This window comes from Myotis nattereri, assembly GCF_964212035.1.
Source record: "Myotis nattereri genome assembly, chromosome: 18".
In the NCBI taxonomy this organism is placed as follows: domain Eukaryota; kingdom Metazoa; phylum Chordata; class Mammalia; order Chiroptera; family Vespertilionidae; genus Myotis; species Myotis nattereri.
In genome coordinates this window covers 22497427-22522215 of record NC_138093.1, presented here as the reverse complement: position 1 = coordinate 22522215, position 24789 = coordinate 22497427, and the positions used below count along the sequence as shown (strand labels likewise).

Sequence of the window (24789 nt, the reverse complement as noted above, 5' to 3'; positions counted from 1 at the left end):
CAAATTGAGGGATAACTGACCAGTACTTTCCAAAGTCTCAAGGTTACAAACATCAGGAAAGGCCACTAAAGACAGGTGAAAATCGAGAAATTCAAATTTCAGACCCAGGAGAATTAACAACTAAATGGAATGTCGGATCCTGGAGTAGGACCTGGAGCAAGAAAAGGACAGTAGTGGAGAAACTGGTGAAATTTAAGCAGTCTGTAGTTTAGTTAATTGTACCATTATACCAATGTAATTGTAAACATTATAATAATGCTAATTTCTTTTTTTAAAAACTAATTGTACTTTAATTTTATGAAATGTTGACTTTAGGAGAAACTGGATAAAGGTATAAGGAAACTCTGCTCTATTTTTGCAATGTTTAAAATTACAGTCATGCACCACTTAATGACATGAATACGTTCTGAGAAATATGTCATTAGGCAGTTTTGTCGTGTTAATATCATGGAGCGCACTTACACAAACCTACACCTGCTACTACACACCTAGGCTACATGGTTTAGCCTATTGTTTCTAGGCTACAACCCCTTATAACATGTTCCTGCACAAAACAACCTAAGATTAAATCAAGCACAAGAGAAAAGGATTTAAGGAGATGTTTTACAGCAAACTTATTATAAGTAGAAAGAGTACACTCTAAAGATAAAAAGTGTAGTGTAGTAAATACATAAACCAGTAGTATAGTATTATGTGCTGTACATACTATATGTGCTGTACATTTATACATTTGGCAGAGCCGTAGGTTTTTTATAGCAGTATCACCACAAACATGTGCTGGGCATGATGTCTACAATGCCAGTAGGCGATAGGAATTTTTCAGCTTTATTATAAACTTACAGGACCATAGGCCTATATGTGGTCCTAATATGCAGTCCATCATTGACCTAAACGTCATGTGGCGCATGACTGTAGTTGAAAATAAAAAAATTTAATGAAAATGTGTTGGTGTAATGTAGGCACTAAAGGTGATTAGGGGAGTTGAGCTAAAACTGGGAATCAGTTATGCTTCCCCCTGTCGAAAATCTTAGCAAACTCTTCGATTCTTTGTGCATTGCTTTTTGTTTCTACTGGTCAACCTAAACCTGAGGTGCAAGTCAGCGGAGTTGGGAGGGAGTAAGCAGGGTAAGAAGGAAAGGAAGGCTTTCTGTACTCAGAAAAAATATATAGTACCTGGAAAATTGTTAAAGTAATATTACTGGCATATTATGACAGTGGATATGGTGAGAGGAAGTAGGCAAGACTTAGAAACTAGACACAAATAGCTGGTACAAGTATAGAAATACCTAAGCTTGGCACTAGGTCCCACTGTTGAAAGCTGCATATTAATAAAAGGTTGACCTGGCGGTGTTTTAAATAAAAACTGCAGATAACTTGAACCCTGGACTTTTAGGCCATTAGGGCAAGGTGGATTACAGTGTACCAGTTCATTTCCAAGCCAGTGTTCCCCTTTATGGTATGCTAGCCATGGACACACACACCTGTTTTATCAGTTCCTGGGGTGAGGGGAGAATCATCTGCAGCTGTTGTCAAGGTCAGGATCATATTTTTCCTTTGGCTTATCTGTTCTCCGTAAGAGGGAACAGTGTGTGTACGAAATAGTGCTGAAGATTGTCATCCATGTGCCTTCTCTTGGTGACCTCAAGACTTTGCCAATTTTTAAAAGTAGTGCGTCACAAAACTTAGGCTAAAGACTTTTTGCAGGAGCATTTATTTTCATGACATATTTTTAACACGTAATTTAGTTTGTGTGAATTACAAAGAAGAGTAATTGATTCCCTTTTTAAAATACTCCTTAATCTCCCATTATCTAAATTCCAAACTAGTGAAATATGATACTCCAAATATTTCACTTTAGAGTTTCTGAAACTTAGAGAAACTGTCTTGTACAAAAAAACAAACAAAACAGTTTTGATTACTCATTAGCCTTTCTGTGGAGAAAATATTCAAAATGGAAACTCAAGATGGTTTAAAGCATTTAAATTTTTTCTGTGTGCCTATCTTTTGATTTTATATAGCATATGAGGAGTTGGCTGAGACCAAAGTCTAAAGAATATGTTTGCCTAGAGAAGTCACCCAGTCCTGACTCATTCTGAAATTTATATTATCCTACCACCAAAAAGAACAAGGGAATAGTATTTGTCTATAGTCAGAATTTTTAAAGAAGATAATTATTTAATATGTATTAAGCTGCCATCATTAGTGTATGTGAATTTCAGTGGTTTAAATAAATCTGCATTTTCTATTTTCTAGCACATTAAAGAGATATTTTCTGATCTAATAAAGTATCAGGAAGACTCTTAAATTTATTTGAGTTGTCACAAAAACAACAACAACAAACAAACCTGATCTGTGTTTTTCTTTTATGTAGTATATGTGCGGCAGAAAAGCTCTTTAAAGTGTTTTTTTTTGCCCACTGTTGTTGGTTAGGTTTGTTTGAAAATAAAGGCATTCAGCTTCTTTTGTGGGCCTTCCTGAATTTCATAGGATCTCTACAGGCGATCTTTTGATATCCATATAAAAGCCCTTAGCCTTTACCTAAAATTTGCTTCCAGTCTAGATTTTGTGTTCATCTAAAAGTCCTGTAAGATTTTTCTCTCGATATCCATAGAACTTGACATTGGGCCTAGTACATGGTGGTTTCCTTAATTTAAACAATTACGTTTAGTAATCAGTAGAGTCATGTTGGTTCTCTAGGTATTTTTCAGCATTTCTACAAGCCTGACAGTAATCATATATTAACCTTAATCAACTGCTTTTGACTTAAGCTAATAGAGTTGAGGAAGGAAGCAACACCGAATGGTTCTGAACCATTTCAGATTCCTTTGGGAGTCTAAAAGTACAGTGGGGCCTTGACTTACGAGTTTAATTTGTTCCATGACGGAGCTCGTAACTCAAATTACTCGTATGTCAAATCTCTTATCTCAACTAGCGGTGGGGTATCTGAAGCTGGCTCGTAATCCGAATTTTAGCTCGCAACTCAAAGCAAAAAATCGGCCGAGAGACGGCTCTTATCTCGAAAAACTCGTTAGTCGGGACACTCGTAAGTCAAGGCCCCGCTGTACTCTCTTTCCTGAAAAAATGTGTATGTATACATAAAGAAATTTATATGTAATTCCAGGGGGTTCAGGATTCCCTGAAACCTATCCTCAACCTTTTTGTGTGGAAGAGGAAAATTATGAGAGAATTTTCCCCCACGTCCACCTCAATCAATATACACACACCACTGAAGAGGATCCTTTTAAATTTGCACATAGTTTATGAAGAAGGCGTTCTAAGCTCAACTGTCACTGCTTCAGAAAAGTGATATTTCCTAGTGGCTAAGAGTACAGGCTCTGGAACCAGTCTGCCTGGATTCAAATACCAATTAATTCTATGACCCGTGTAACTTTGGACAAGTGGCTCAACCTTTCTGTTTCTTCAAATGAATTATTGTAAAAATTACATGAGTTAATACATGTAAAGTGCTTAGAACAGATAGTGATACTCAATAAGTGTTAACTATTGTTACTAAGTATTATTATAACAATAGTTACTAAGTACACAGACAGGGTAACTGTTAAATACCTGGCAAAGTGAGATTCTCTTGACTGCCTTTTGCCTGGATTGAGGGTGCCTTTTTCTAACTTGCACAAAGACACCCTATGAGATAATATCCTCCCTGCAAACATGCATGTCTTTATGGAGTATGCCAAGATAAACTTTCTTTTCCATACTAACATTAGGGTAAGCCTGTTTACCCTATTTGTAAGATAGTTGCTTATAATTTTATGAGAAAAACAAAGATCCAGATCCTTCTGAGGGACTCCTCTTTTCACCCACTTTTCCTCTAAGCAGAGTAACTGCTGCTGCTCTTCTTGACCACAATGTGACAGTTGGGTTGTGTCTATTAATCGTTTTTAGTCCATTGCTATTTCCACTCTATCCTTTTTTTTTTTTTTGTTAAATGATGAAAGATTGAATAGAGATTATGTAAACTATTAGGATTTATGATTCAGTGGAGGGAAAAAAAAACTATGATTGCATCCCCTCCCTCTCCCATTAAAGGTAATAATTATCCTTGAGCTTATCTTTTTCTTTTTAACTTTATTGCATATTTATTCCTAAACAATATATTGAAACTTTATGTAAATGGAAACTATGTGTGTGTGTGTATTCTGCTACTTGCTTTTTACTTTTCAGCTCAATACTACATTCTTGAGTTTTCATCTACAAATAGTATTTCATTGTATAGCAGCACTTTAATTTATTTATCCATTCTACTGTTCATGGACATTTTGGCTGTTATTTTGCTACTATATACAATACTACCATGAATAAATATTTTTATTAATTTTTTAAATGCACATGTGAAATTTCTCTAGGTTATAAAAGCTAAGAGGAATTACTGAATTAGAGGGAATGCAAATCTTCGTCTTTACTAAATAATGCCAACTTAATTCTGAAAGTAGTTGAATTAATTTATACTCCTTTTGTCAGGGTATAAAATTCAAGTTGCTATTTATTCATTCAAGAAATGTTTATTGGGCATGTACAGCAGTAAACAAAAAGACAAAAAAGTCCTAGTCTGTATTTTAGTAGGGGTTAATAACTAAAATATTTAATATATCAAAATGGTACATGTTTATGGGGGAAAAATGAATAAAGCAAGGCGAGGGAATGCTATCTCACTGCTCTTAGAGTCGTGGGGGTTAGAGACTAAGGGGATGAACTGCAACCAGGAAGCTCTGGGCTTCATGTGGTGATGACATAAAAAGATACAGGTATGGTGAGATTGGTTGGTCTTGATGCTTTCAGGCAGATGATGGTAGTGAAGCTGTGAGTTTGAGGTTGGGGGTAGAGTTTGAGAATCTTGCTGGGAACATTTTTGGAGGCCCTCTTCACTCTTCCAGCAGTGATAAGGCTGAGGAATGAGCGAGGAGGCTGGTATTAGGTGATCTTATTCTAAGCACTTAGTGCTTTGGGGCCCACTTTGACTCTTGCCCATAGTGGTGTAAGGGACCAGGAGAGGGGCATACGGAACACTAGTATTCTCTTGATTCAGGAATACTTGGAACTCTAGTGCTTGCTTGACTGTTGAAGTTGGAGAAATGAAGGTTGGGGTGAGGGTGGATTTACTCTGAGCTTTTGGAGCATTAGGGCTTCCTCCTGACCCGGCCAGTGGAGATGTCCTTGGGTAGGGATGGTTTTGTCTAGAGCAGCAGTTCTCAACCTGTGGGTCGCGACCCTTTTGTGGGTCGAACGACCCTTTCACAGGGGTTGCCTAAGACCATCAGAAAACACATATATAATTACAGATTATTTTTGTGATTAATCACTATGCTTTAATTATGTTCAATTTGTAACAATGAAATTGGGGTCACCACAACATGAGGAACTGTATTAAAGGGTTGCGGCATTAGGAAGGTTGAGAACCACTGGTCTAGAGTCTACAGAGTTCCCATTGTCAAACTTGTTAATTATTGCCAGTCTGGTGGGTGTGAAAGAGCATCTTGTGGTGTTAATTGCACTTTCCCTTTTCACTCTAAAAATCCAAAATTCTATATCTTTTCTATGTCGGTCATATAACTTTACTGCTAAGTCCTAATTTAAACTCCATAATCATATGTGTTCATCATCAAGAACATGTTCCATGTACTAGACACCCAAGATTTCCCAGTACCACAACTGAAACTTTGACTTTGGTGGCTCTTGTCAGTAGACCCCCAGGAAAATCCATTCTGCCCTGTTGTCACCATAAAGGTTGAGTTAGAAATCTTACCATCTGTTCACTCTGCTCTCAACTGTACATTATTACCTGACTTCAAAAAGCACATCAATATATCTACACTGATATTTTCTGCACCTCTTCTGGGGCTTCTATCAAAATATTGGCCCCCTATGGCATTAAACTTGCCTTAGTGCCCTCATAGCATCCAGCCTCAAAATTCACAAATAACACCGGAGAAAGTTGGGGTATACATTGTCCTCTGATGGCCTGTGGCACCCTAGGTGATTCTCTGGTTGTCCAATACATCCTGCTACCCCACCTCATCTACTTGTTCTATTCATGCTATGAAGGATTACAGAGATCATGGTAGTATCTGCAAATCCAACTGAATTACTATATGTTTTCTAAGAATATCCCAGGACCATTGCTCAGAACTAGGCTTTACTTGCCTTCTTAAACTTACACTGTGCACAAACCTATAAAAATAGATGTGGGCATTGCCTCTTTTGGTTTCTTTCCCAGCCTTCAAAAGGATTTCATCCAACTTCCTATTGTTCGCTATTAAGAATATTATTGAATAATTTTGTAAGCTTTTTCTTGAATGGATTGAAATCTATTATAGAAAGACTGTCATCCTTAATGTTCTCCCACACATTATTGGGAATACCATATATGGCATCTATTTCACAAAAGAGATATACAAGAAATCTCAAAGTTCTACCAGGTTAAATGTGATTATGCAGACCTTATTATTCCCAAAATGTAAAAGGAGTAAAAAATATGAAACAGTCTTTAAAAAATGAAGCTATTACAAATCTTAAATGAACCAAAACCCTTCCTAGTGCCAAAATAAGTATAGGAATAACTCCCAACAGATAAATTAGTTTGAGCCTAGATGAAATTGTATGGGGAAACCTGTGAGACAATTCTCATCCATCTTGATTGACTCAAATGATTTCCCAATGCATGTTCCTAATAATATTGTGAGCAACTGAAAACCCATTATGAGTCGTCTGAAGTGTTATCATTTACAGGTATGTGAAGCATTCCCAGACCCTCCAACCAGCTCAGCATCAGCTACTTCCCTGACGGGTCCTGATTAAGGTCCTCCCAAGAAAGACTTCATTGGATCCACGCTCAAGAGGACTCTCCCAGGTTTTCCTGCCCCCCTACATCGCTGTAAAGTGCCAAGACCGTAAGACTTGGGTACGTGTATCACAACGGCAAGAGTGCCAGCGCCCACAAAGACCCATTGGATCTGTCAGCTCCTCTCTCTGACCAAGCAGACACAATAGCTAACCAGCAAAGCAGAGTAAGCCAAATGCCTCTGCATGAGATCATCAGCTGATTAACACACAAGGAAAAATAACTAATTTAGACCAGAGTTCTAGCTTTTCTTGAGAAACTGGAATTTGAAGGGGCTATTCTGTGATCTGTGCTCCTAGCAAGTGACTGAGAACATTATAGACTGGATTGTTCGCTGAGTTGTAATTGAGTGAAACATAGACAACGAAATCTTGAAGAATTGCACGTAAGTGCACGCCAGATTTAACTCTCTAAGTAGTATTGGTTGGACTGAGAAATTGCTAAACCAAACCTGTGATAGGACTGGCTCTTTGGGTATCTCCCTTTGTCATTGTTGTCTCTTACTGTTACATTGCTTTCTGTGTTATCGCTGGAGGACCAGATGTTCTCAGACAATTCACATTGCCCTGACTGTGGACAACAGTGGTTTCCTAGTTTAGAACTAGGCCACTGGTTGTACCAAACTGAACTTATTGAAAATGAATGTTACCAAGTATTCTTAGACCGTATCAACAGGGCTGATTATTGCCCTGAGTGTTATCCTGATAATCCTGCTAACAGAAGCCTTGTCCTTCCTTGGTCTTTCCCACTTGAATGGGCTCCCCAAAATCTTACCAGGTGGACCTTTGAAAAAGCTTGCCACCCATTTCTTCTGGGTCCTCCGCTGGTTAGAAAAAGGATACATGACTCTAGACTAGCTGGTTTTAACCCAGCATTACAGTTAATCTTGGCTAGAACAGACACAACCTTAAACAAAAAACTTGGCCAAAGCAAATAACTTCTTAAAGAGTCACAATCATGGAGATTCTAGAGAGTTTTGTGCTAGTAACTCAAGGAAGATGGAAAAATGACGCCTTTTATATCTAATTCAGACTGTCACTACTTCGGGGAACGGCTGAACTTGCTGGGTCTGCTCCCATGGTCTACACCTAGTCTGTTCGGCATGAATTTAGTCAGTATTCCAGCCAGCTGTTCATCTGGAGCCAGAGCATTTCGTGTTCCCTGTGCTTTGGAATTAGCTTACCCTCCTGAAAAGCTCCACAGCCTAACTACTGACAGAGGACAAGGTAGTCCTGGAGGAGCCCCATACTGTGTATACCATGATGATATTTCTAGTGATAACTTCTGTGGGAAAGCATCTTCATTGTAGCTGGCTTCTAGATCAGTGGTCGCCTCACTGGTGGTCCGTAAGGGCCGAAAGGTTGGCAACCGCTGTTCTAGATTATTTCAGTAAAAGAACTAGACATTTTAATAAGAAATTACATTATTCTAAATTCCACCCCTTCTGATTGTATATATAATTTATTCATATATAATCATTTATCCATAATTGGCTCTATTTGGCCTTAGTGTGGCTTTGATATTATAGATAACTGGTCACTGCCAGAGAAACCACATCCTATTGGGTAACACCTACATAGGTTACACAAAAACATGCAGAAATGCCACTGTCTATTCTTACTTGGCTCTACATAAACAAAGACTGTCCTGTCTTTGTGGTGACTGAACTTAGAATGTCCTGCCAGGAAATGGAAAGTGCCTGTGTATGAGATAGTCTACAAAAAGAGGTCTCCAGCTTGACTCCATAATAGTAGGAGCAGTCTAAGGGAAGCATCTTCAAACCAAGACGGTCTTGCTGGGTGTTAGCCACATTCTGGCCTTCACTTGTTCATGAGAAATTTAGAAAAACCTGTTGGAACATCTCAGAGGCCATGGGATAAGTTTAAAATTCCACTTAAGATGCTAGATAACCCATTGCTTGTGTAGCAAACTCAACAATGTTCTCAGGGTCCCAGGTCCTCTCTGTTTTTCCCCTCTGGGATCCTTATCGCATTAGCTTTTGTCCTCCTAGTGTCCTCAGTGATTACAGTGTGGCTTGTTGCTGCTCTATGCATTTCAGTCCCATTTGGAAGCAGGGAGCGAAAGCTTTCTCCTTTGAAGACTCTGTCTTACTTGGAAAGGAAATCTTTCCCAACAGTCCCTCACCAATTTCTCCTTACATCTCATTAGAAGGTACTGGTTCAAACAGGCGCTTGGGAAGCCAGGCCAAGGAGAATGGAGTTGGCAGTGCCTGGGCAGGGCACATTGTCTCCCCTAATAAAATGAGGGCTCTTTGAGGAAGGAAGCAGTTGGGGAATGAATGGCTGTTTTCATGGAGGAACTCATGCCTGCCACATGTTGTGAAACCTGAGCTGTTTGTTCGTCTGTATAAAGAATGTACCCCAGAGACCTCTCCTGTATCTGCCTTATGTCTATCTTGGTGGAAGTTCTCTCCTGTTATATTGCTGAATAAACTGTGTGGACTGCTAAACTGAGTGAAGATTAGTAGTTTATCATTATGCCTTGATTAAGAACTCCTTCGCTATCCTAAAGCTCACTCCAGAAAGTGAACATTTACTTTGAGGTATTGCTTTTGAGGATGGTGTTATGATCAATATTATTGCTCTACATTTTTTCAGAAACCCTCTACATATGTGCAATTCTAATTATCAGCAAAATAGAGACGAGGTCTTTTGTTTTAACCAATCTCTCCTTTTCGTAGAAAAGACAAATTAAACCAATTTATGCCATTGATTTTCAAATCAATATCTGGGTGAACTTGTCAAAAATTGCGAATTTTCTCTCTCTCGAATTTCTCGATCTTACAGAAATCTTGATTCCTTAGGTTGCTCACAGGGCCCAGGAATCTGCATTTTATAAGTCGTGCCTTAGGAGCCTTGTGTAGGTAGGTGCTCTGTGGGCCATACCTGGAGACATACAATAGCAGCATATCCAGGGTGTCCAGTTATCTGGCTTAAAATGATGGGAACGGAGTGCTCATAGTGCAACACGGTAGTGATATGTACTTTGCTGGTGACAGAGAGAGATTTCCCGTCAGACTGAAGGTCACTTGATATTTCAGGTTACAACTCAGTCACACATTTCTCACAAATTAAAATGATTGCATCATTGTAGCCCTCCTCACAAACAGTTCTGTATGGTTTCATTATAAGCCATGTGAGTATATGGGCAAAAGGAAGGAATAAAAAATATTAATTTTAATTTACCTTAAGTAGGATACTTTGCCTTCAGACATGATTATCACATACCAGTTATATGGTTCGCTCAGAAATAACATTGTGTGGCAGAGTTCATAACTCTGAGCAAGGGAGAAAATTTAGAAAGCTTTGTAGCTCTTCAGCTTAGGTCATTTCAGTATGACTACGCTTGGTTTAAAATACTATAGATCATTCTAGAGGACTCCATTTCAGAGTTATGAATAATGCATTTCAAAGTATAAGTATGTTCCTAAAATTCATTTTCATGACAAATGATGTGGAGAGTTATCCACTGTTTTGGATTATGTGAGCCATATCCATCTCTACTTCCATACTGTGAACGGGTTGATAATACTACGTACACACAATGGTGGCCACTTTAAAAATGACTTTTATAATTACCTGTTATTTTATGGCAGACCTGGGAGTGGAAGGTTAATGGAAACATGCCTGGGCAGACGGGGAAGAAAATGTGTCATCAAAAGAAAGCTGTCCTGGGTTGTGGATGACTGTTAAGATTTATCTCTAAGCCATAGGAGAAGGAACCCCAGGCAAGCCCAGGCAAAAAAAGAACTCTATGGCATTCAAAGAGTATGTGGCTGTCAGCATGTTATAGATACCTGTAAAAGTGAAGTGAGTCATACCCCTTCCAGCTCTTCAGGTCCCTCCAGCAGCCCTGAGTTGCCATGGGATCTCGAGAACACAACTTGATAACAGTTTATAGAGGAAACATGATGGCCTTGCAGCCAGCTGATCTGGGCTTGTCTTCCAATTCTGACTATGGAATGACCTTGGGCGATTTAACTTCTGTATCCACTTCATCTGGAAAAGAGAAGGAATAATCATGGTCCATACATCATAAAATTGTTGTGAAGATTAAATAAGTTAATACATAAAGTGCTTTGAAGGCTGCCTGGCCCAAAGAACACGCTCAATAAATGTTAGCTATTATTGTCGTTGTGTATATTTTGTTATTTGTCTCCATAGCAGGATTGTAAATTGTTTGAGGACCACGTTATCTGCTACTTTTTATGTCTAGAGCATAAATGGCATCCTTCATTAAAAGGAGCATATAAAAATAGAATAATAGATATACACTTATTGGGCACTGTCATACCTTTGATACGATGGCATTTATGTCGAAACTACTATCCTGGATTTAAGGATTCTCTTACGTCCTTCTCAGCTGCTAAACTTCTAATTTCCTTCTCCTTTTTAAGAGAAATATTCAGCTCTTGGTGTTGCAGACACCTGTGCTTCCTGATACCTGCCTCTTCCCTCTTCTGCACGTCTCCTCCAGGTCTCTAACCCCTCCCCAACTCCTGCCTGGTCCCCAGGGCCAAACTAGAAGTTTTCAGAATGGAGTGGCGGTTGGGTGAGGTCCTACTGTTTCCCAGCAGCTTTTCCTTGTCCTGTCTCCTCCCAAAATGTATGAGAGACTGTGGTTGAATGGTGACTCTGGACTGTAAGTTCATTCTCTGTGGGCTCAGAGTTACTATCACAGGCCTTTTCTTTCTATTCTTTCCCCCACAGAAGCGAATGTTTTATTTTATTACTTATTAAAAAATTACTCATTACATCCAACATACAGAAAATAATATTTAGCTATGTATCCAGATCCCATGAACATTTTGCCACATTTACCTCTGTTCCTTCTTTTAAAAGACACTTTATAGATACAGTTGCCTCCTGTCCTTGCTCTCAGCCTATTCTTTTAAAAAAATATATATTTTCTTGATTTCTTACAGAGAGGAAGGGAGAGGGATAGAGTTAGAAACATCGATGAGAGAGAAACATTCATCAGCTGCCTCCTGCACACTCCCTACTGGGGATGTGCCTGCAGCCAAGGTACATGCCCTTGACGGGAATCGAACCTGGTACCCTTGAATCCGCAGGCTAACGCTCTATCCACTGAGCCAAACTGGTTAAGGCCTCAGCCTATTCTTGTCCTTCCCTCTGCAGAAGCAAGCATTAAGTGGAAGTCGATGTCTATCCTTTCTATTCATGCATTTAATTTTTAATTTTATATCTACTTAATGGACAGAGCAATACAAAGAATTGGATACTTTCAAATTTTTATTAGTTATTAGTTATAAATTTATACTAATTTATTAGTTATAAACCTGTAATATGCATCAGCTTATAGAGTTCCCCTTGCAACATTTAACTTTGTGTGTTGGAGTCTGCTAAACTTGCTTGTTACTTAAGTCATTCTGTGTACCAGACAGGGGACACCTCCCAGGTTGTCACGGCATTGCCATTGGTACAAGGAGGTGAGCACAAAGAGGAGCCACATCTGCAGAGGAAGCAGTGAAGCAAATTTGTGTACCTCTTTGGAGAAGTCCCAGGATATCGAAATCAAGGAAAGGCATTCCTCATTCTGCCATCTGGTGCGTTCTCCATAAATGGAGAATAAAACCTGACTGCTTTAACCAGTCTCAGTCCTTCCTGGAAACAGTTATAGCAAAGTGACCCAAGTTTTGCTGCAGATTTCAGGGTCACAGGGGAGCGGAGATAACCGCCCGCAATGAGCCTCATTTTTACTTACGTGGAAAAATAAATCTCCTCCTCCACAGAGGTGGCACCGAAAACCAACATTTCATGATTGAACTTGAAAGGATTTCACTAAATGTAAATGTTTTTATGCCATATAGGTACATGGGGTCTTCCTCAGTTTGTTTTTGGGAAAGATCCCTTTAAAGGTGTCTTTTTGGACTTTTTCCTATAGTTGCAGAAAGGCTCCAACATCCCTATTTCCATCAGGATGAGGCTCTGCCTCACTTCCATGATGCAGTCCAGGGGTTCCTAATGCGCACACTTCCTAGTATATGGATTGGACACATTCAAAAGATTGACCTGCTTCTGGAATAGTGGCCTCCAGATCTCCCAGGTACCCCAGCATGTGACTTCTTGTGAGGCTGTGTCAGGAAACCATGTTTGTGCCACTTAAAACTTGCAGCCTTGAGGGAATACCGTTTCAGCTATGAACATGCGAGGATGATACGTTAAAGGGTCCGAATGCAATGGGCTTCGGAATGGCAAGTGCCTTGAGACAAGAAAGGTGTATACTGAGCATTCGTGAGATGATAGAAATACTTGTGACGGCTCCTTTGCAGGTTGTTTGTTGGCTGCAACCTAGTAATACATTTTGTTTCCAAGTAATACATTTTGAAAGCATTGTGTTATAACTTTTATTGAAGATACTCTACGTACAATAAAATGTACAGATTTTTCATTTGATGACAACTGATTGTAACCACCACCTCAATAAAGACCTGAAGTACTTTCTGGACCCCAAAGTGTCTTCTCATGCCCTTTTCCAGTGAGTACTTCTTCCCCCAGGAGACACTGACCTGTTTTTTTTTTTTTTTTTTATCACCACAGTTCATACATCTGCACCAGCAGAAAGGAGCCCTTTCCCTAACTCCTCCCTTCCCTTCCAGTTTATAAGTAGCACCACTCTTCATATTATTTTCAATTAAAATATGGATTGAAAATTCTATACCAGGTACTGTGCTAGGTAGGCATTTGGGAGTAAAATTAATTTTTACAAAATTGTGCTGTGAGAAAGATACAAAGATGACTAGTTGACTAGCCTCTCAAAACACTTTACAAGGCTCCTTCACATATATATTTTTTTTATTGAGTCAAACTTGGTATATAACATTACAAAAGTTCCAGGTTACAATATTATAATTTGCCATCTGTATAAACTGGCAAGTGATCACCACCAAAAGTCTCGTTACCATCCTTCACCATACAATTGACCCCATTCCCCTCTGGGAATTACCAATCGTCCCTGTATCTATGAGTTTTGTTTTGTTTTGTTTGTTCTTTTATTTGTTGTTGTGTTGTTTTTTTCAGATTCCACATGAGCGAAATCATATGGCATATTTGTCTTTCTCTGTCTGACATACTTCACTTAGATCTATCCATGTTGTCACAAATGGCAAGATTTCATCCTCTTTTATGGCTGGGTAGTACTCCATAGTATGTATGTACCACATTTTTATCCATTCATCTGCTGATGGACATTCTCTTCTCCAAACTTTAAGGCAGCTGTCTCAGTTTGCAGGTAGCCCCTGTGCATTGTTACTTGTGAAGGCTAAGCTTCTGACAGGCAAACTCTGAGAAATGTATATGGGACAGAAATTGAAGACATAACGGAAATCGCCAATGAGTAATTCAGCAGTGACTTAAATTTCTACTCTTAGAATGACTTTTCATTTCAATTGCATAGATATTCTCTTTAAGATTCTGGTCACTTGGTCTTAACGTTTTCATATCCTTTCAGCCACACTGGAATGTACTGGGAGAGTATTCAAAGTTAGGAATCTGAAGCTTTTTTCTTTTTGTAGTCTAGACTGTGGAATGTGATCCTCGAGAAAGGCAGAAAACATTCTTATCTTCACTAGAAAATGTTTCAGAGAGGAAATACTATCAAACTAAACAGATTTAATAAGTAATGCTGAAATTGGCATTTCTCCCATGGATGACTAAAGAGTCATTTTAAATTTTTTTCCCCAGTTTTATTTTAGTGACTGTACATATGCCTTGTTTCCTGGGTCCGCGGGAAGCATGAGTCTGTTGGGACTTGGGACAAGAAGAAAACAAGACTTCTTCACAAGGAAAACCAGACACTAACAAAAAGAACCCCAAGGTCTGAAGAGAGAGAACACAACCATGGCAGACAGAGGACCTGGGGACCCGCCAAAGGGTAAGGCGGGTTGTGCAGCACTGGGGTTGGTGCTGCAGGAAACCAGGGCTGGGCTGAGAGAAAACTTCTGATGACAAACCTGCCTGAAGTTCGGAAGTAAAAAGAAGTTAACGTCATTGATTAATTTGCTCTGGTTATTCTTATCCTTTCATATTTACTAAATTTTACCAAAATATCAGACCTTAATTATAAGTAAGATTAATGTTTTAGAGACTCCAGTCGTTGGAACCTGTAGTATTGGAAAAATGGAATGGCTCTTTAAAAAGATTGTAGACAAATTGTTATTTATTTAAAAAATCAGATGTTTTTAAAAATTAAGAAAACAGAGATGTGCTATATATTTAGAGGGGGTCTTTTTATTATAGGGAAAGATGAAATTTAAATTCACCCTACTTATGTATATACAGAGGGTACACAAAATAGGCAAAATATGAGGTAGATTTTGCAGAAGAGAAGACGGGCATATTTATTTAAATCTTTTACAAAGGATGTTTTTTAAAAACATAAAAGTAGAACTGTATAATGAACCCCCATGCACTTAACAGCTAACTTCAAGTATTACCTACATAATGCTGAACTTGTATCCTGCTTTGGAATATTTAAATGTGAATATAAGACATGACATCGTTTTATTTGTAGAAAGTTTTTTCTCTTAAAAATAGACTTTTAAGAACAAACCATAACCAAAATAGCATTATCACATCTAAAAAATAAGTTGTTTTTTCTTAATATCATCACGTATCCAGTGAGTATTCATATTTACCCAGTTCTCTCAGGAACAGTTGAGTGTTTTTTTTTTCTCTCTTTACAGTGGGGTCACACAATGCATTTGAATGATACATCTTTTGGATTGCTTAACTTTTTTAAGTTTTATTATAGAAAATTTCAAACATAGAAGTAGAGAGACATGAAATGAACCCCTTGTAGCCATCGCACAGCTTCATCTGCTGTCAGCATATGGCTTCATCTGTGCTCCCTCTCTTCTCCCTTCCCCCAGGTCATTAAACTGAAGCAAATTCTAGACATATAATTCTAGCTATAAATTCTTGAATACTTATCTCTAAGATAAGGATTCTTTTTTCAAAACATTATTGCAATACCTTTACTGTTGTAAAAGATGAACAAATATTTCTTAGTATCATCAAATATCTGGCATTCAGACTTTCTAATTATCTCATAAATATTTCTCTAACAACTGATTTCTTTGACACTGGATTAAAACAGTGTCGTTCGCAGACTGCATTTGGTTGATCTGTCTCTGAAGTCTCTCTCAATCAATACGTCACCCCTCATTTTCTTTTCTTGCCATTTATTTTTATTTCTTGCTATTACTAAAAGAAGCAGAGCCTTGTCCCTTGGAATGTCCCCCATTCTGGGTTTTACTGATTATATTTCTGAGGCATAATTTCTTAAAAAATAATTTTTATTGATTTCAGAGAGGAAGGAAGAAGGAAAGAGAGAGAGAAACATCATTGATGAGAGAGAATCACTGATTGACTGCCTCCCGCACGCCCCACACTGGGGATCGAGCCCGCAACCCGGGCATATGCCCTTGACTGGAATCGAACCCGGGACCCTTCAGTCCACAGGCCGACACTCTATCCACTGAGCCAAGCCGGCTAGGGCATCTGAGGCATAATTTAATACATCTCTCTGTCCTTGTATTTCTGGAACCTGGTAGTTAGCTCTAGAAACATGACCAGATTCAGGTTCAGTAGTTTTGCAGGAAGTCTTCCTAGGTGGTGGTACAGTGTACTTCCTATTGCATTGACTCGGGAGGTTAATGATGTCTGGTTTCCCTCTTTGTGCAATGTTAAGATTGATCAGCTGGTTCAGCAGCTGTCAGCCTGGTCATCCATTATAAAGTTCCTCATCAGCTTTTTGCATAATGGTTTTAGTTACTGCGGTTGATGATTGCCTAGATCCATTATTTCATTAGGGAAGAGGATGCATTTAATACAACCAAAAGTTGGCTCTGTCCTTTGGAATAGTTTTACATTAGTGTTATTTGTTAAGTTTGTTAACACAATAATAAATGTGTTTTACTCTCCTTAGTGTATGTCAAGAGAAATAATGTTTAGGAAGAATGCCTTGTAAATCATAAAATCTATATAATATTACTTATTATTAATCAGTGACCTTGTTAGAATACAAAAAAGGAAATTTTTTTCAATAAAAATGATAAATTTTTTATCTCCACAGACTCTCAAAAGGATTTGGAAAATGACCCTTCAATAAATTCTCAGGCACAGGAGACCACAGTCACGGCAAGTACCACCAAAGAAGCTCAGATCCTGAGACCTGCCTCTGGTCTCAACAAGGACCACCAAGAAGTAGAAACAATAGGTTCAGGAAGTGCAGATACAAGTAATCAATCCGAAAGTCCAGATGAAGCAAATTATGGGAACTATCCAAAGGACAAAACAGAACTCAAGACCAACCAGAGTTTTCAGGATGGCAAACTAGGGCATCAACTCTCCTCAAAAAGTCTGAGTAAAGAATCCTTGCATCTTGAAAGTGTGGGTGAAGAATCCTTGCATCCTGAAAGTGTAGGGGAAAAATCCTTGCATCCTGAAAGTGTAGGGGAAAAATCCTTGCATCCTGAAAGTGGGGGTGAAGAATCCTTGCATCCAGAACCCAGCTGTTGTCCAAGTGAGGAGGTAGGAAGAGCAGATGCACAATTAGGGAGCAGCTCCGTAGACCTCCCTGAGGAAGCAAGCCACAGACCTGAAGCTTCACAGGAGCCACTTGCTGTAGATCCCCAGGGTGTCCAGGGTCCTGATCATTCCAGTGCAGGGCCGGAGAGCCAGGGTACACGGCGGAGGCGACTGGTGGAACCAGGTGAGAGAGCCCACTGACTTCTGTCCTGTTCTGTATTGCTTGTCACTGAGAGCACAGCAGCTCAGGGTCCTTTCCAGAGGACATCTCTTTTCCTTGGACCTTGTCCAAGGTCACAGACAGAGCTATAGCTGAGTTGAGATTAGAATGAGGTTTCTTATCTCCTAGACTAGCTCATTCCATTCCATTAAATAAACTGCATTTTTAAACAATGTTTTCACTTATTTACTGTTTGTTTTAATACAGTATGATGGGAAAAAAAGGGGGCATGACCTTTTATGAATTCACCTCTGGCTTTTCTTTATTTCTCATGAGCATGCTTTCACTTACAGTTTTTTAAATATTTTATTTTTGGGGAAACTAAATGCTACAAAAATCAAGAGATGGGAAATTAAAAAACCAACACCAATGATACAAGTACCCTTAAAATGCAGTCATTTCAGTTTTATAGGACTTTGAGCAAATCAGTTAATTTCTCTATATCTGACACCTCCCCCCCCACCCCATTTGTATATTAAGGAGAACAAGTATCATTTATTCTCTTAATAAGATGTGCTTACAATGTGTAAGTCCTTCCTGGAACCCAAGGGCCGTGGATTCCAGTTGTGGCCCTCCCACTGGGTGACCTGGGGCAAGTCTCTTAACTTCCTGGTACTTCAGTTTCCTGTTTGTAGGATGAAGAAGTTGGACAAGCAGATCTCCAGTTGGCCTCTTCTAGCTCTCACCTTCTGTGACTGTATGTGTGGATTTGTGTTTTATAAGCACTCTGAAGAGCTCAGTCTGAATGGCTGTTTATCAGTGGAAAGGAATATAAAATACAAAATATTCTGTTTGTCAAAGTCTTGACTAAAGGCTAGACATTCATGTTTCCCTCTCAATCAATTACTGATCTCAAATACTATATGTTTCATTCATTCATTAACCATTAGAAGAGTCTGTAACTTCAGTGAAGGCAGGAACTGCGTCTCTCTCATTAATTGTGTTTCTGTGGCACCTGGCACAGAGAAGCAACTTAGGAATATTTGTTAACTGAAGAAATGAATGAGAGTTGTATGGACCATTATCTGCCATCAGAATGTCACCAGTATGCAGAAATATCCTTTTAAAATGTAGTTTATTTGTGAGAAGCAACTTAATATAATAGAATGAGCTAATCTAGGAGATGAGAAACCTTGTTCTAAGCTCAGTCTCATTATGTGACTTTGGGCAAAGCCCTTAACATCCTTGGATCTTTTGCCATAATAGGTTAAGGTTGGGGGCTGGAGTAGGTGATCATTAAAGATCCTTCGGTCCTTAAATTCTGTGATATGATATTTTAAACATCTATTTTTTTTGGTGTGATATGACTACATGAACTGTCTTTTGCAGGTGAAGGTCATTCCACTATTTTATGTTAATACAGTATGACACTTGAGTTGTTTTTCCAGTAAGGGTTGTGGGCAATACTCAGCTTTCACTGTTGCATGAAGTACCTGGCTGGAATCCAGCACACATCCACACTCTAGCATGACTTAGCTTAGAGTGCTGCAAAATACTGCCCTCCGTTTACCCACATATTTTAAGGTTGGCGTCTCACCCCACAACTGCATTTTTATATAGTCAATAAATATTCTTAAGCTTGTATTCCTGCTTTTTAAACATACCTCCTTCACTAAGAGTTTCAGGCTTGCTTTTGTAAGCTGTTTTGCAACTACAGTAATCTCTCCTGACTCTAAACTTAGTGCCTCTGTTATTTGTATACTTGGGGGCCCTGAGGAGCCATGTGAGACTCGAACACTGGAATTCCAACATCACTGTCCTGAGATGTTGAGTCTTGTGTACAGATGACATCACTTAAATTACTTCTTAATTTTGTATGTTTTTGGTTGAATCACAGACAGGTTTGCCTGCAATATTAGGATACTTGCTGCTTTGTCTTTGATGTAAGGGCCAGTGAGGAATTGTGAATGTAGCAACAGTATCTGTCGATGAATTTCATGACACTACATTTTATTCTGCTAAGTAGAATAAAAATAATAGTGAACCTTAAGAAAAAGGCAGGGGGAAAAAAGCCTTATATAACGGAAAATTTTACAAAGTATAGAAATCGGCTCAGTCAAATAATTCTTTAGTTTGGTTAGAGGTGTAAAAGTGTACACACTCTCAGTGTATTGCCTAGAAATAATGTTCTTTTTTTCCCTCCCAGAAGCTGAAAGTCATCAACAGGAGATACAAACATTAGAAGAAAATAAAGAGGATGCACAGGACGCCATAAGAAAGAGTAATAAAAAGGATTTTTGGAGCTATGGTGAGAACAAAGCTGGTACAGTGTCGATTCACATTCAGAAATCCTCAGAATACCTAGAAAATGTGCAGATTTAAACAGTTTAATCGCGTGTTAAAAAGTGTTTGATAGTAGGTAACAGGAAAATAGAGCAGTGGAGTTTTAGGGTTTCTCCTTCGGGGGTGCTTGCTGGCTGCTAGTTTGCCACCCTTAACAAATGGGAATTACCACAGGAGGAAAGACATTTCATAAACAAGAAATTACAACTGCCTTTTCAGTTAGAGACTATTAACCTCGCAAGTGGCATTTTTACATTTTGACCCTTAAAAATAAAAGGCATGTTACAGGTGATAGGTATTTTGAGAAGGTAGACTATCCTGATGGTTCATTTCTACAACACATCTTTATATTATATTGTAGCAACATATTATAGCAACAAATACAAAAACTTAGCTTTTACCTTCTAACAAAGATATTGCATCTTCAAATAATTAAGTCAAAGAAATCAGAAAAAAGAGTGTATCTGGGAGATTTTAAGAGTAGAAAGTTTAAAGGATTTTGGCAAAAGAAACTCACCACAACCCGTAAAAATCGAATAGTATCTCTGCCTCATTTCAGTTTACCAGGGGTTTTATTTCTGACTCACGTTCTCTCCTTTCGTTTATCATTTTCATTCTCTGACAGGTCCCTTCTTTCTTGGCTTCCTGGTGGCTCTTGTTTTGCTAAGCTCCGCTCAAAGCTACTATTCCTCTCCAGCACAGCAAGTGCCCCCAAATCCGGCGTTGGAAGCCTTCCTGGCTCAGTTCAGCCAGCTGCAGGACACGTTTCCGGGCCAGAGCGCTTTTCTGTGGCAGAGAGGACGCAAGTTCCTCCAGAAGCACCTCAACGCTTCACACCCCACCGAGCCGGCCACCATCATCTTCACAGCAGCTCGGGAGGGAAGAGAGACCCTGCGGTGCCTCAGCCACCGCGTGGCGGACGCCTACACCTCTGCCCAGAAAGTCTCTGCCATCCAGATCGACGGGGCGGGAAGAGCCTTGCAGGACAGTGACACCGTCAAGCTGCTGGTGGACATGGAACTGAGCTCCGGGTTCGAGGATGGCAGGAAGGCCGCCGTGGTGCACCGCTTCGAGTCCCTCCCTGCAGGCTCCACCTTGATCTTCTACAAGTACTGCGACCACGAGAACGCGGCCTTCAAGGACGTGGCCCTCGTCCTGACCGTCCTGCTGGAGGAGGACACGCTGGCCGCCAGTGTGGGCCCCAGGGAAACGGAAGAGAAAGTGCGGGATTTGCTCTGGGCCCGGTTTACCAACGCGAACACTCCCAGCTCCTTCAACCACATGGACTCGGACAAGCTGAGCGGGCTGTGGAGCCGCATCTCGCACCTGGTGCTGCCCGTCCAGCCCGTGAGGGCCATCGAGGAGCAGGGCTGCCGGCTCTGAGCCGCGCGGGCAGGCGGTGGAAGTGGGGTTTATTAAAGGCCTCCCCTTCTGTGGAAGGAATGGGAGGAAATCGCCTGAAAAGTACAAGTGGGCTTATTTTAGGAAAAAATCGTTTATTTTTTACTTTTGGTAAAATTTTTCTAATCTAAGCTTGACAAAGCTAAAAGCTGACCTGAATTTTTTTTTTCTTTGCTTTTCAAGCAAATCAGGTTTGAAATAGATAACAGATAGGGTATATGTGTGTGTGTGTGTATATATATATATTTTTTTTAATCTAAAAATATAGCAGCAGAATTATTGCACAGGAAAATAATTTTCTCAGAGTAACTACAGAGTGATTTTTGTTTTCTTGAGACTCTAAAAACCCTTTAGAATCGTGTTTGGACTAAAGCAATTACAGTTATGAAGCAAGGATAATTTAAACAAATTTCTATCATGTTAAAGATTTTAAAAAACTTACTTTAATAGCTTTATTATGGAACTACATTTTACAGTAATTTGCACTGTTGAATAGTATGAAAAAAGGAAATTTGTATTCAAATATCTAATTACTATATGTAAGGCACTGTGTTTTGTTTTTTTTTTCTGTTAGTGAGCTGAGGTAAAAGCAGTTATAGAAATAGTCTTCAAGAAATAGTTTTCAAGAAATAGTCTTAAAAATTGGAAACAATGGGGAATTGGTTATAATCATTGGGAATGAAGAAATTCTAATTGGCTGTATCGTTACTTCAGCTTTTAAAAATTATTTAGAGCAATGATTTTACGCTGTGTCTACTCCCCTTCTCCCCCCCAGTATTAGAGCAGTTCTGTTTTGACTTTTTCATTGGGATTCTTAATAAGATTTAATTGGAACCGAGAGTTCCACTGATAATGAAGTTTGAAAACCACAATTAAGGAACACATCTTAGAACAGGGGTGGGCAAACTTTTTGACTCGAGGGCCACAATGGGTTCTTAAACTGGACCGGAGGGCCGGAACAAAAGCATGGATGGAGTGTTTGTGTGAACTAATATAAACTCAAAGTAGACATCATTACATAAAAGGGTACGGTCTTTTTATTTTTTTAGTTTTATTCATTTCAAACGGGCCGGATCCGGCCCGCGGGCCATAGTTTGCCCACGGCTGTCTTAGAAGATAGTAAATGCATAGAAAAGAAAAAAAGAATGTATTAAAATTCCTGAGTACGAAGAGGACAAAATATAGGTATCTAGTACAGACATGCTTTTTATGAAAGTTAAAGACCTACCAATGAACAGTTGACTGTTTAAAGTAACATTTACTAGCATATTTCTGATGCTTTTGTTAATTTCTATTAGTCATCATTTCTGTCTCCCCTGAATGGAATTTTACAATTGTCTACAGTATGAGTGTCCTTTATGGTCATAACTTGACCATACTGCTTACTTGTTAAGCAGTGTTAGAACATTCTATACTGCACCTCATTTCTTTATCTGCTAGTTAGAAGTGCCATTAGGTTAACAGTTAGAGAAATGGAAGAGGTGTGGATGTAGTGAGAGGAAGCAACATGGTAGATAGTTTCTAAGAGGTTCTAATGGTCAATGTTAATTCTTGGCCGTGTTCTGTGATTGTAGAAAGATTGAGACAGTATTTATGGAGACGGGAGTTTTTTGTTTTGCATTTCAGCTCTGAAACCAGAACTCTAGTAAATGGCTTTGACCTCAGGAAGGGTGTCCCATGACACAGCAGTCCTATCCCAGGTTCCTGGTCTATTTCAACTACTGGAATGTTTCAACCAGGATTTGGCCTCTCTGTTGCTATGAGAGCAGAGAAGTCATGGGATTAAAGTTTGGAAGGAGTTTGGAAACTGTAGGAAGATGTAAGTATGTTTCTTAATACCTAAAAATCAATCATAAAGACATGGGGGGAGAATGTATTTGAAAATATCCGTCACACGAAACATGGATAAATCTGTTCTAACCAAGGCCTCCTGTGCTCAGTTGAGGTAGAGGCATACTAGTACCTAAAGGACTATTTTCTTTGGGACTTCATGAGGGACTCTTCCAATAGAGTTGAGGCAAGACCTGCCTGCATAAAAAGTTAAAGCAAAGTGATTATAATATCTATCCAGTATACACTCAGAGGAAAGTGAAGAGAGGTCTCTATGCCATATTCACATTTTTTTCTGTATTTCTAGAGCTCAGATGCTAGCATTAAAGCCCATAAACCAATGGTGCCTTGTAGAACTGTGACGCTGGCCAGCTGACCTGGCTCCCTCAGGTCTATAAAGAACCAGTGTGAAGTGTGCATGTCTAATACGTCAGTGACTCAGACCATAGTTAAAACAAAGATTCTTTTTTTCTGCACTAAGTTGAATATGGTTTTTCATCATTTCTTTTGGATATAATTTAGAAAAGGAAATTTCAAAGTCATAACTTCTTTTTGCTGTTTAGCCTTTGTTAAAAAAAACCACTCTTGCATATATAAGTGCAATCAACTGAACTGTTGTCAATTTTCTGTCTATTCAGAAATCATTCTAAAAAGAAGCAGTATATTAACTCTGGGTCTTTGAAAAAAGTGATTATTTTTAAAGCATAAAACTTTATATTTTTAAATGAACAAATAAAATTTATTATCTAATAGACTCAGGTTAATTTCAACTCGATTGTTTCTATTTTTTTACATTTTTCAAGTTTCCAAATTTTCTTTTGTGTGTCTAGTAGTTCATCTTTCATTACTATTAATAGATATTTTGCTTATTTGACTTAGAACAATGACTTGTGGGCACATGACACCATACATAATACCCAAACATCACCGTTTAATTATCACAGAACAAATCTCATTACATTATATATGAACATAAATCACTTTTTGATTGACATCAGAATTCTAGAAGCAACTGGTGGAATGAGAAATCATCTGTAGACTTGAGTTTTTCCCCCCTGAGGGATAGTTTGTAAGGGTTGGCAGAGAAGTTCGGGGCGGGAGGGGGGATTGATCATATCACTAAAGGTGATAATGACATTGTTTCTAGTTTTTAAATCAATAAAATAATTTAACTGGGTTTCATTTGAAAGCCTCCAAGTTTACGGGCATCTGGTAAGGCTCAGATGCCTGTGGCCCGCCATCCCCCAGCTAAGGGCCCCACTGAACAGTGCTAGCTGCTGAGGTGGCTTTGACCCTTTCAGTTTTTAACTGTTTGATTTATATTTTTATCTGCTAAAAACAGGTAGTATAATGAGCACGACAATAACCAACAAATACAGCATGTGAAAGTGATAGTTCAGCAACATGAATTTCACCAGGACCGAATTGGCATATTTTTTACGCAGCATTGGCATAAAACAATTGGCATATTTTTTTATGCAGCATATCCAGGTGTTGAGCATTTTAAGAACTAATGTTAACATGAAAATGTAATTCTTATACCTGATTAGGGTTATCATTTGATGGGAATTAAGCTTATATGCATGCAGCTTATTTCAAATAGCAACATGAAAACTTTTTATCATTTG

General features: G+C 38.9%; 2 protein-coding genes across 4 annotated transcripts in view; both read left to right on the top strand.

Moving 5' to 3' along the window:
• Positions 1 to 24789, top strand: part of LOC308534025 (torsin-1A-interacting protein 2-like) — a 31373-nt gene extending 6584 nt beyond the window's left edge. The window contains exons 2-7 of one of the 3 annotated variants that reach the window (XR_013997146.1): positions 6745 to 6916; positions 14581 to 14770; positions 16973 to 17611; positions 19794 to 19895; positions 20556 to 22228; positions 22452 to 24789. Coding sequence is in view for 1 of the 3 variants with exons in the window: in XM_081112307.1 (XP_080968433.1) it covers positions 14737 to 14770; positions 16973 to 17611; positions 19794 to 19895; positions 20556 to 21313 (1533 nt within the window). In the remaining 2 variants the exon portion in view is untranslated. Of the gene's footprint in view, positions 1 to 6744; positions 6917 to 13537; positions 14771 to 16972; positions 17612 to 19793; positions 19896 to 20555 lie in introns of those variants that run through there. The other 2 variants (XM_081112307.1, XR_013997147.1) reach the window with 2 other exon arrangements.
• Positions 6804 to 7793, top strand: LOC308534028 (torsin-1A-interacting protein 2; the record flags this gene model as incomplete). The annotated part of the gene is made up of 1 exon (XM_081112309.1): positions 6804 to 7793. Exon 1 carries the CDS (start codon positions 7398 to 7400, stop codon positions 7791 to 7793), a length of 396 nt encoding a protein of 131 aa, XP_080968435.1. The 5' UTR covers positions 6804 to 7397.